This window comes from Amphiura filiformis, chromosome 8 (assembly GCF_039555335.1).
Source record: "Amphiura filiformis chromosome 8, Afil_fr2py, whole genome shotgun sequence".
NCBI classification, from domain to species: domain Eukaryota; kingdom Metazoa; phylum Echinodermata; class Ophiuroidea; order Amphilepidida; family Amphiuridae; genus Amphiura; species Amphiura filiformis.
Window position 1 is genome coordinate 59,159,641 of NC_092635.1, and position 13,011 is coordinate 59,172,651.

The window sequence follows — 13,011 nt, forward strand, 5'->3', positions numbered from 1 at the left end:
CAGGGTGGGACTATACTCGCGTCAGTACGGTAATAACTTGCAACCATTAGTTTAGGGTATGTTGCTTGTGTTAGATTGCTAAAGAGTTATGTTTTGTGTGTGATATTTCCATGCAGGGCTACAATAATTGGACCAATGGGCTGTATGGTTACTCCTGGGATATGATGGTCCATAGCTGGGCAACACAACATATCAAAATCAAATTTGTAGACAGCACAGGGGAAACCGGATATCTAGACCCAAAGGTAAGCTATGATGCCCAGTAGCGTACCCAGGACTGAGGGATCCTGGGGATGTGATGACTCCTAATATCCCCCAATGGGCTGGTGAACACACCCTCCTGGATATGTGTATGGCGTGTACTCAGCCGTGAAAAATGTTATTGTTTCAAATGGGGTGTCATTGTAAAGGGGAGTATTGTAGCTATCCATTGATATGCAACACAATATGAATATGTCACAAATAATTTGAGATACAGATCCTTGAAAAAACTTTCCAAACTTTTGTTGAAGAGTTTAGAATGTAGTCCTGGTTGGACATCTGGATGTGCGTTGTTAATGCTTTGCGTACTAGCCATAGGCTGCAACATAAAAAGTCCCAAGTTTTGAGATATTTTCTCAAGCTATCTTAAGAACCACTGAACCATTTTTCATGCTGATTCCAAATATGGTTATGAAAATTTACAATTCTGAAATGTTTGAATTTTTAAAAAAATTGGAACTTGCATCTGCAGAAGACACTGCAGTGGAGAGAGTTAACATTACTAAGCGATATATGTACTACTTTGTAAGATTTGTTTGAATATAACCATGATGTCATGTTTAATAAAATTGTTTGTTTGTTTGTTTATTTTTCAGTATTTCACAAACACCCGAAGGTGGGCAAGTCATCCAGACATGGTCAAGCAGTATGCGATGTGTATAGCTGATAATTTGCAGGATGCAGGCTTGAATGAAGTTGAACTCTACTTTGATATCTGGAAGTCGATGAACGATAGATTTCATCAAAGGTAAAAACATTGCAATATTATTGCTAATTGTTATAAGTAAAAGAATGAACTTCCTAATGTTTGGGCTGTAACCTGAGTCATAAACATCCATTTAGAATCAGTCATTTATTCCATACATGGTACATTGTTCTTTTTTAAAATCCCCACTACCATTATGTGTGAGTATAGCCGGTACTTGAGGGCTCATTGCATGCATTGCCATGCATACTTGTAGTCTGAGTAGAGTCGGTACTTGAGGGCTCATTGCATGCATTGCCATGCATACTTGTAGTCTGAGTAGAGTCGGTACTGAGGGCTCATTGCATGCATTGCCATGCATACTTGTAGTCTGAGTAGAGTCGGTACTGAGGGCTCATTGCATGCATTGCCATGCATACTTGTAGTCTGAGTAGAGTCGGTACTGAGGGCTCATTGCATGCATTGCCATGCATACTTGTAGTCTGAGTAGAGTCGGTACTGAGGGCTCATTGCATGCATTGCCATGCATACTTGTAGTCTGAGTAGAGTCGGTACTGAGGGCTCATTGCATGCATTGCCATGCATACTTGTAGTCTGAGTAGAGTCGGTACTGAGGGCTCATTGCATGCATTGCCATGCATACTTGTAGTCTGAGTAGAGTCGGTACTGAGGGCTCATTGCATGCATTGCCATGCATACTTGTAGTCTGAGTAGAGTCGGTACTGAGGGCTCATTGCATGCATTGCCATGCATACTTGTAGTCTGAGTAGAGTCGGTACTGAGGGCTCATTGCATGCATTGCCATGCATACTTGTAGTCTGAGTAGAGTCGGTACTGAGGGCTCATTGCATGCATTGCCATGCATACTTGTAGTCTGAGTAGAGTCGGTACTGAGGGCTCATTGCATACATTGCCATGCATACTTGTAGTCTGAGTAGAGTCGGTACTGAGGGCTCATTGCATGCATTGCCATGCATACTTGTAGTCTGAGTAGAGTCGGTACTGAGGGCTCATTGCATGCATTGCCATGCATACCTGTAGTCTGAGTAGAGTCGGTACTGAGGGCTCATTGCATGCATTGCCATGCATACCTGTAGTCTGAGTAGAGTCGGTACTGAGGGCTCATTGCATGCATTGCCATGCATACCTGTAGTCTGAGTAGAGTCGGTACTGAGGGCTCATTGCATGCATTGCCATGCATACCTGTAGTCTGAGTAGAGTCGGTACTGAGGGCTCATTGCATGCATTGCCATGCATACCTGTAGTCTGAGTAGAGTCGGTACTGAGGGCTCATTGCATGCATTGCCATGCATACCTGTAGTCTGAGTAGAGTCGGTACTGAGGGCTCATTGCATGCATTGCCATCAATTACCTATGTAGATTATTCATCCAGTAGTTCAAAACATTTAAAAATACCAAATCTATAGTTTTCAGCACACTGGCACAGTACTTCAGCGGTCTGCCAATGTGGCGCAGTTTATGGCATATACGGAAGTGGGGGTCAGATTGGCTAATTGAATCACGTCATCATCACATCGGCACCTCATTCGCTGGTAAAGCTGCATAGCAACGTGTGACCTTGGTTCTTTTCACGCAATAATCAGACAGCAGACGGACACCGCTGAAGTAATTTGCTGAATAGTATAGTTCTGTAAATGATTTTTGTCAACACTCTTTGCTATACTGCATCTGATATCATCACCATTCATGTCTGATGAAGTCTGATGGTACTATACGCAATAATTCACTTGGCTATTCCTGTTGAAAATCATACACCCCCTGTGGAAGACATTGGTGACTCCATTTGAAATGTACACCCCCTGTTTGGGAGATTAAGGTAATGTCTTCTATAGGGTGTATACTGATTTTAACTGGAGTAATCCATTTCCAGTACCACTTTGATGAAATCGTAACAATGAAATAATGATTTTGATTAACATTTACTTTTGTATTCACTAAATAATTTGATTTGTATACATGATATGGATAATGAAAATACAAAAAAAATCCTGCTTGAAAAATGTAACTTGTATATACACTAAGCCAAAAAAGAAACTTATAATTTTTCACAAGGTCATATCTTAAAATCCTGTCTATCAAAATTAACCAAAATTACACACAGGATTGCCTCAATACTCTACTCTAAACACATGTCACTAACTATGCAGTTGTCCAACTGACACAACAGCAAAATGCACTGACATGCAACACCTTCCTGGACCACATTCACAGCGCATCAGATTTCTTTGGCTGGGTTCCAATTATTCGCCTGTGAATGTGATCCCGGAAGCTGTTCCGTGTCAGTGCATTTTACTGTTGTGTCAGTTGGACAATTGCTTGGTTACTGACATGTGTTTAGAGTAGAGTATTGAAGTAATCCTGTATGTAATTTTTGTTCATGTACAGGCAAATAATTTGAACCCAGCCCAAGAAATCTGTTGCGCTGTGAATGTGGTCCAGGAAGGTGTTGCATGTCAGTGTATTTTGCTGTTGTGTCAGTTGGACAACTGTTTGGTTACTGACCAGTGTTTAGAGTAGAGTATTGAAGTTATCCTGTGTGCAATTTTTGTTCATTTTTATGGAGAGGATTTTAAGATATGACCTTGTGAAAAATTATAAGTTTCTTTTTGGCTTAGTGTATTATTGTTATTATTTGCAAGGATGGTGCATCCGCTGGGTGATATGGTGAAGGCAGAATGGAGTCCATTCCAGTATCCTGAATGGAATATGCCACTGCTCACAGAATTTTCTGATTGGAGGACGCAACTGAAGAAAACGGAAGATGAATTGGGAGAAAACATAGATGTCACTTTTGTGGCAGATTTTCCTGGTTAGTTCACTTTTTTTTCCAGAATTTTTCATTGGAAAAGGATGTTGCAATTTCAAATTGTCGGACTTGGAGAATAAACGATAGTTTTTGTTTTTACTATCCTATGTCATGTGATAGAGGTAAGACAGGTGCAATATTTGAGTAGTGGATGCCGGCGCATCCGGTATCCACTACGATAATATATGGGACCTGCCTATTGTCTATGACATGATAGACGATAGTAAAAACAACAATGCCTATCTTTTATTCTCAATCATAGTCAGTTAAATAACTAAACACTATTTTATTTAGCAAAAATTAAGGTATCATCATGAAAAGGTACCTTATTTAATTTAAAATGAACGAAACTTGTTGACATTTTACTTGAACGTACAGCGATCACATTAGCATATTACGCTCTATAGCACACTGCATGTGTGCGCCTCGTCAAGTGTGTTCCCGTCAACATGGCTACTATCATTTATTGTGTCAGTAACGACACTTAGGGACTGGCTACATTTATGCTTACAAGCTGGTAAACTACACAAACTGACTCAGAATGTAACTGAAATGTTGCCATGCATTAACATTACGATTCAATAATGTAATATCACAGAAGATACCTTACACTTAATGCATTTCTCCTATTTCAATTTTGTGTACTGATTTGCTATCTACAATGTAGTGCAACATGGGTCGATAGTGACAAAATGTACCTCAATGAACAGAGCACACCCAGATCTTGCAAAATGTTTATTTCTTGACTATTAACACATGCTTAGCCAGTCTATTCTCAAAATGCAAGCAAAGGGAACCTGTACGAAGTAATTGGGAGTGTCATTTGATGAAATGAGGTTATATATCATGTTGCAAGGGATCCTGGGAAGGGTAAGATATCGTCTCTGATGTAATGTATTGTACATATCTTTCTTTGACTAGGTCTGTTCCTAGAGAACTACTTGAATGATGATTTTGACAATTGTTCTATTACTGTGTTGAGCGGAAAGGTGAAGGTAGAACTAGTGGACAATGGAACCTTTATCACACTAAATGAAGGGGAGAAATTACAGGTAAAAATCACAACTTTATGAAATAACAGCCAATTTGATTCTTGGTACAAATCCATAATTTTTTCCCAGCAATGAATCACGTCCTAATACTCTGTAAGATAACTCGCTTTTCCGAACGCAAGAAAAGGAGTCCTATCTGATTGGTTAGAAACGGATCGCTAGATTGGCCAGTGATGTAGTACAAACTCAGATGTAGAGATGTATTCAATTCCATTTAAGTCAATATTCTATTATTGACGCAGATAAAGAAAGTTGTATAGTGTTTCACTGTGCGCCATTGTACTATAGACTTGTGATTTAATATTCTATAGCCAGAGAAACAAGTGCTCTACATGTACAGCACATGGGTCTGAGCTGAATGGGATATGCATGTTGGTATATTCTCAAACAGTTGAATGTATTACATTATTACCGGTCAATTTAAAAACGTTTCGGTGGAATTGCAGTTAAATATATGTGTTGAAAAAATCTGATAATGGTATCTTAGTTAATTGAACTTCCAGTGAGTCAATTGAAAACAAAAAACTGACAAATCTCGAACAAAATCGCCATACGTAGCTATTGAAGAACTAGTGGATTAGCCGTACTAACATTTGACAAGAAGATATAGGGATGATGACGCTGTACCATGCAATATAGTAACAGCCAATTTTGCAGCCCTAGATATCCATGACAGTGTGGACAAATCCATTTGGATTCTTGCGAGAATCCTTGATTCCTGCAAATTTAGGATTGCCTCAATATACGTACGTACATGTACCTCCCACTGCCCAAAACAATGATTGGAAAAATACTGCCCTCTATCAGTCTGATTCAGTACTAAATCCACGATCGAAAGATTCATATCTTACTACGCAACGGTGTGGCTGTTTTTGCTCTTAAAATGCCTCTTTCAAATCAGTATTATTGTACAATATATTGAATGATGATTGTAGTAATACCATAATTCTTCAATTTGGGAGATCAGTTGCTTAAGGGATCTAAAATGAGCGTTTATTGCGTTTCGACAGTATTTTTTGTGTGACATGAGAGCACCTCAGACCTATCGAATTGCATTCTGAATCTGAAGCATGTCTTTCTGATATCAAATAATTTTCATTTTTGAAAATCACAATATAATACAAATTTTATGACAAATTATAAAAATTTGATATTTTTCAAATTTTTGATATATAACAGTCCTCGAAGTAAATTATATAAATCTAATGATATACTCTTAAAGTGTATGTAGCAGGGAGGAAAAGCCGACGGTCAATTGAAAATTTTGACCTTTCATATTGAAGATATGGATTTTTTCCCAAAAGACCTAATTTTTTTTGGTGTTTTGGGAAAAAATCCATATCTTCAATACTGAAGGTCAAAATTTTCAATTGATCGTCGCTTTTCATCCCACCTACATACACTTTAAGTATAAATCATCAGATTTATAAAGTTTACTTCAAGTACTGTTAAATATCAAAAATATCAATTTTTAATGATTTGCCATAAAATGTGTATTAAATTGCTAATTTCAAAAAATCAAAATTATTTGATATCAGAATGACATTCTTCGATTCAGAATGCAATTTGATATGTCTGATGTGCTCTAATGTCCCAAAATAAATACTGTCCAAACGTTCATACCCCAGCCCTTAATAAATGAAATATAGTCAAACCAGAGTCATAACTCAGTGCCTCACAAGTACATCATATTTCTTTCTGTAAACTGTCAATGTTTACACAAATCCACATATGGATTCGCCTGATTGATGTTTTATGAGAATCTTTGCTCGAATTGATTTGTTGATTCGCGTCAGATTTCTGAGCCTGATATGATTCTTGTTACACATATGCATACAAGATAGAAGTGTATTCAATTAGTCTTTATATGATTTGAATTTTTAAATGTGATATTAGCTTTAATTCAGTTTTTAAACTCTTTTAAGAGTTTAAAAACTGAATTAAAGCTAATATCACATCATTAGACTTGTATTCCTATCACAAAAAAAAACCAGTGGTTAAAAGTTTTTAAAAAGTGTAGAGCGTGATTTCACATACCATTTGCTGACATTATACCATTGGGCTGTTCCAGCTGAAATCCATATACCCCTTGTGGAAGACATGATCTTAATTTCCCACACAGGGGGTGTAGAATTCAAATGGAGTCACCCATTCAGGTTATCCCATTTGAAATACACACTCCCTGATTGGACAATGAAGGTCATGTCTTCTATAGGGGGTGTATAAATCAACTGGAATAGCCCTTTTCTACATAACATCAATCATAATGTGATATATGTTTAACTTACAGCTTCCTATAGGGGCATTTCACAACGTCCACGTCGTATCCAAAGAACCATCTACTTACATGTACTTATTTGTCAATGGGACCAATGTTGAATACCAAAAGAATATAACCAATGCACTGGAATCCGTCGGCGGTACCTTGGATGACCTCAAGAATGGACAAATAACAGGCAAGTTGGGTCTTGCAATCACTATGGACCACAATGGCCTCATCCTAATGGCATAATTCAATAACCTCAATTAAGCAATCACTGTGCAACATTTGACCTCGTGTTGCCGGATATGAGTTTTTGTACCCAAATTTTCAAAGGTCATTCAATGAATGTACAAATGTATTGGGGTTAAAGAGCTGTGCCCCTGATAGATGAGCATGTTGTGGATCCTAGTGAATGTCATTTTACCATATTTTAAAGCCAAGAATTTTCTGCTTTACAAATGCTAAATTCCGCTTTTCTCCGCTTTGTGATTTTAGCACATTTCTGACATAATAAAGTTTCACAAGACTCTTACGTTCAAAAGGTCGGGAAAGCCCCAAGAGCTATTTTTAGTCTGGCGCGCAAAGGATTGTGGGATACTCGAGCTGCAATGGGAGGTAGGACAGGCGTTGTACAGTAAATCTATGACAGATTTTACTTTATTTTGATGAATTTTGCTTATCTTTTAAATTTTTTTCTCAGAAATGCGTTTTCCGCTTTACCTCTGAATTCTGTGATTTTCGCGGAATTTCCGCAACGCGGAGAATTCTTGGCTTTACCATATTTACTCTATTATACTCGGTTTCTGAGAAGAATGGCAGTCCCTTGCCCAGATTGATGCGAGTGCCCTGTTAATGAGCGACATATGTGGAACTTAATTATTTGCGCCGACCAATGTTTTGACGCGTAATCGGCCAATCAGATTACTGCGTGTGTTGTTATCATTGTCAGACGATTGAATCGGCCAATCAGAACCCCACTTCCGTGTTTACACTACACGCTCTCAAAATGAAAACAAGTGCCGTTCTTCTTTGACTGAAACTGTAGTTGACCCCCGGAGTTGTTCCCTCTAATAAATGCCCCCACCATTTTTTTAACCAAAATGTTGAAAAATTGCTGAAATTCAATGCTGTCTTTTGTAAGCTTACTACGGTCCACACATGATCGGTAATTGTGGAAATGACATCACAAACCCGAAACTGAACCAGATGTCAGTGATCCTGAGACCATAGTTCTCCATGTCAGCATGATTTTTAAGCTTGCCTAACAAATTATTGTTGTAAAAAAGACCTAATAAATGCCCTATCTCGAAAATTTCACCACCCGGGGGCATTTAATGGAGTAAAATACAGTAGTTGCATATCTTTAAATGATGTGCACATCGGCGTGAAGTCAAATGACCACATTTCAGGACTACCCGCAAAGGCTTATGGGATTTTTTGAAAATGCAATTGGTACATGCGTCATTCTCGGAATCACAGCATGATACACTTGGCTTTTAATGCACACAATCGTAATGCTCTCTCGCATACAGAGAGTCGGAGACACATATTTTTGACGTCACTAGCAATCTTGTTGCTTGATGAATGGATAAATAAAAAATTGATTGATTGATTGATTGATTGATTGATCTAGAGGTGACAATCAATATAGTGTGTATTCTTTTCTGATTTTCAGATCCTATGATAGCCAACATCACAGATGAGAAGCTGGCCATTGATATCCGTGACATCAACTCAGAAAACCAGAAACACAGTCGTAGTGGGGGAAAACTAAGCTTGGCGAATGCTAGCAAGTTTCTAGAAAAGAAAGCCAAAGTCCTCAGACTCACGTAAGTTACTTACTCACCAATTATTCAATTAGTATTATATAATTCATACAAAGTTTTTTGTCATGGGGGGGCACTGGTCATTGACAAGGAGGTGTCATATGGCAAGTGCAATTTCCTACCCCAAGCAAGTATTGACATTATTTTTACCCCATAAGAAGCAAGTAAATCAGTCATTTTCTCGACCATAAAACCCTTCATAATAACCGGGAATATACAAATTCCAAACTTTTAACCTTTATTCCATGCTTCTTTGTCTCAAAACACCCAAAACATTGATTTATTGTGCAAGGTATACCCTTTTTCTCAAATTTCCTTGTTTTAGATACTCTATTCACGATACGTATACGGGTTCAGTGCCTTAAAATAAAAATTTCTGTGCCGTTCATGAACGATTATCGTATATTTTCAGCAGTTTAGCGGGTACATTTTAGTGGGGTTTTTTTCCTCTACTATAAAGTACTCTCTTTAGTTACAGTAGAAGTGGTCATTTTCGCTTCTGTTATTTGTGCACTTTGCAGATTCTGAACGACGTTGCTTGTTTTTAATTTTGCAATTGAATATATGAATACAAAAGCCACCCAAGTCCATACTTTGGCCAAAGCATGTGAAAAATAGCATGTATAAGAGAATCACCCAATTCCATGATTTGAGTCTTGTAACACATTGATTGAAATCCAGTATGTATAAAAGTCCACTTGTAACACATTCATTGCTAGAGAGTGACTTTTGAAAAAAAATGGGTTTAATAAAGGAAAGTGTGTGGTTTATATTACATGGCAGAATCCTTATCAACATTATACATACCTGTGTGCTTTATTTTGTATTATCTTACTAGTGGTAATCTCATTCTAACATTGTTGTCTTTGTATATGATTCAAAAAACCACCCAAGTCCAAAATTTAAAATGAACCCCACCAAGTCCCTGAAATGCTAATCGTCATACCTAATACAGGTTAATCCACTCATTTGCACATAAAACTTACCATATTGACCAGGTAAATCTAACTGAAGGAATTAAAATGATACACAGGTTTTTCTCTCAAAATCACTTCCCATGGACTTGGGTGGCTTTTGTATTCATATATTCAATTGTAAGTTATCTTACATAGCCCGTTATTAAAAGAACACATTAGCGTTGTTTTTATTTTCGTGGTAGCTGTGTTGTGCACAAAAGCGAGAAAATTAATGTACCATGAATTTCCAATTTTACAGTGCTACCCAAATCCATTTCCTTTTCATTCTAAACAATGACCATTGTTTGTTTTTTGTTGGGAAAATTACCAAGTCGCGTTGAAACAAGTTACACATAATATTACGCCCTCAAGAGACCCTTAACATTTTGCTGTTTCTAATCATTGCAGAGTTTCGAAGACTTCTATAGCTCTTGGGCATGTACTATTTGGTTACGAGTCTGTGATGGAGTCCGTCAAGAGAGATATGGAATCGAAGCAGGGCAACAGTGGCTCCCAGACACGGGTATCAGCATAATTATGACCAGGTGGCTAGGACTGTGATAAAGACTACAGGGTGGTATAATTGGTGACAAGGTTCCATGTACACAACAGTATTCTTTAAATTGTAGTTAATATGATGGTAGACAAATCTTGAATTAAGTTTCAAATATTTCTTCATTTGAGATGAGGGGCAGTACAATAAGTCCCATCGATGTATACTTAGAGAATAAATGTATTGTTTTTAATTAGCCTTTGTCGTCGTATCTATTGTCTCATTTACATGTAACATAGGATATATCAATATTTTAAGTAAAACAATGATCTTGCCTGTGTTATCAGGAACCGTGTATGAAGGGACTCAAAACGGATTATTGATAGCTATTGTCAAGCTATTGTTATCGGATTATCTTTTTCGACCTTTGATACCATGCGAGTTGCGCAGAGGGCGCAATATTTGATTTCTTATTATTTATTCATGTTGCCCTACAAAATACCAAAAACACATCAAAATATTCCACTATTTTCTAAAGTTATGTCAAATTGTGTAAAATGTGTATCCTTTGTCGAAAATAATTTCTGTGTAGCGTTGAGAATCATTTACATTGGATTTTGGAGACAAAATGTGACAATTTTGTGGAGATACAGAATGCTAGAACAAACAAATTTACATTTTTTCTAGAATGTGTATACCGTACGCTGCCTGTTCCTACTGATTTGAATGCTGAAATAACTCTTAAAATGATGTTCTTTGAATTATGTTTGCATTTCTAGAGTATATCATTATAGGCTAAGATGTAGGCTCATTTTGCAGTGTACAAGACAAGTCACGCGCTATATTGTAACTGTGCTTGGATTCGTACCAGGGTCTATCGATCAACATATTATTCATGCTTGCTTAACTGAGGATAATTTGTAAACCAGCAACTCGCTTGGTACAATGGGTGGAAGCCGTTTCTAGTCCCTTCATACACGGTCGTGGTCCCTGGTTGTATGAGACGATAGATGCATGACAGCAGCTGAAAACAGTACATTTATTTTCATTCTTAAACACTTCAATTCAAATAAAAATGTTAATAGCAAGTATACCAAATGTTAATCAATTATTTGTCAAGTTGAGTATAATTTGGTTCACCTCAAGTTCGGTAATGACGTACGTGCATATTTTGCTCGCCACAGTATCGAATCGTGCACATGAACTTAAACGCACTGAGTGTATAGCCTGCGTTCAGGTGCGACTTGCTAGCACGCTTACGGCGCAACCACGCAAAAGCATTGACGTCACTACGAAACTTGAGGTGAACCAAATTATAGTAATCAAAGCAGGAAAATGGCCCTCTGTAGTACGAATAATACAAAGTGATGCTTATGTGAACGGTTTACAGTAGTATGCTTTTTGGCACTTTGTAGAAATCTCAATGATATAAATTATGAAATACAGGGATGTGAGAGTTCCTCTTTTCAGTTGATTTCCTCTTTTTATTTGACCAAAATTTACTGGTTTTATTTTATTTTTTAGACCATATTTGGCATTTGTACGCTTTTTAAAGCTTTTTAAAGCAATTTTCCTCTTTTTTAGTGTGTGGCCTCTCACACCCTGGAAATATTATATAACAAGAAGAGCTTATAGATGTATATTTTTGGTCATGTATTTTGGTATAAAAGTGTATTCCATTGAGGGGATGATGTACATGTCAACATTTTTGTTTCTTTCTAATTTGTTATAATGAAAAGACATTCAACTGTAGAAGTTTCAATAAACAGTTAATGTATTGAAAATATATATTTATACTGGATGTAATGAATCGATGAACAAATGTTTCCAAAACCATGGCTTGTTTAAAGGCCCATTCAGTGATTTGCTCATCTGGACGATCGTAAAAATCATCAAAATTCAGATTTTGGTACCTTTGTCATTGTCATAGATGTGCTAACATAGCCAAAACATAGTCATTTCCAAAATACCAAATGACAATTTGAATGACTTATCCCCGGGGACTTATCCTTCACTTTTAAGCAATTTATAAACAATTTTAATTTTTTACACTTGAGCTGGGATCACCGAATGGGTCTTTAATTAGCTGCTTCCCTTAGCATCTAGCAGGACAGAGTACAATGCACATACCCTCACCTCCTCCACGTATGTATAGTATATTGGGCTATTCCATTTAAAATCCACACTACCCCTGTGGAAGATTTGTCTAAAGTCTTCCACGGAGGGAGTATGAGTTTAAAATAGAATAGACAATTGGGTAACTTCCATTTGAAATACTCACTCCAGTTGTGTTAGATATAGGTAAAGCCATAATACAGAGGGAGTATGGGTTTCAAAATGATTAACACTGAACAATTGCATTTGAAAAACATACTCCCCCTATGGAACATATTTCCAAAATCTTCCACAGGGGTAGTGTGGATTTCAACTGGAATAGCCCAATTTGGATGTGCTGTCATGTGTACCAAAGGAACAAAACTTGCAAGTCGTACTTCTTTCAGTATTATAGTTTCCAAAAGTTTAAACTGACATTCAGCATAAAAATCCAACTAACCTTGAATTTTCGATGTGTGACACACATCTTGATCAGAAGAAGTCCTAGGATGTTGTGATGGACTTGCCCTTTT

General features: G+C 37.3%; 1 protein-coding gene across 1 annotated transcript in view; it reads left to right on the forward strand.

The window, feature by feature from the left end:
* LOC140159298 (vitamin K-dependent gamma-carboxylase-like) overlaps nucleotides 1-12,359 on the forward strand; it is a 64,423-nt gene extending 52,064 nt beyond the window's left edge. Inside the window, exons 10-16 of the mRNA XM_072182722.1 lie at nucleotides 117-245; nucleotides 858-1,009; nucleotides 3,628-3,797; nucleotides 4,716-4,846; nucleotides 7,137-7,302; nucleotides 8,785-8,938; nucleotides 10,300-12,359. Of these exons, the coding sequence (XP_072038823.1) occupies nucleotides 117-245; nucleotides 858-1,009; nucleotides 3,628-3,797; nucleotides 4,716-4,846; nucleotides 7,137-7,302; nucleotides 8,785-8,938; nucleotides 10,300-10,426 (1,029 nt within the window). The 3' untranslated portion in view covers nucleotides 10,427-12,359. The remainder of the gene's footprint in view (nucleotides 1-116; nucleotides 246-857; nucleotides 1,010-3,627; nucleotides 3,798-4,715; nucleotides 4,847-7,136; nucleotides 7,303-8,784; nucleotides 8,939-10,299) is intronic.
* Nucleotides 12,360-13,011: the final 652 nt, after the last annotated feature.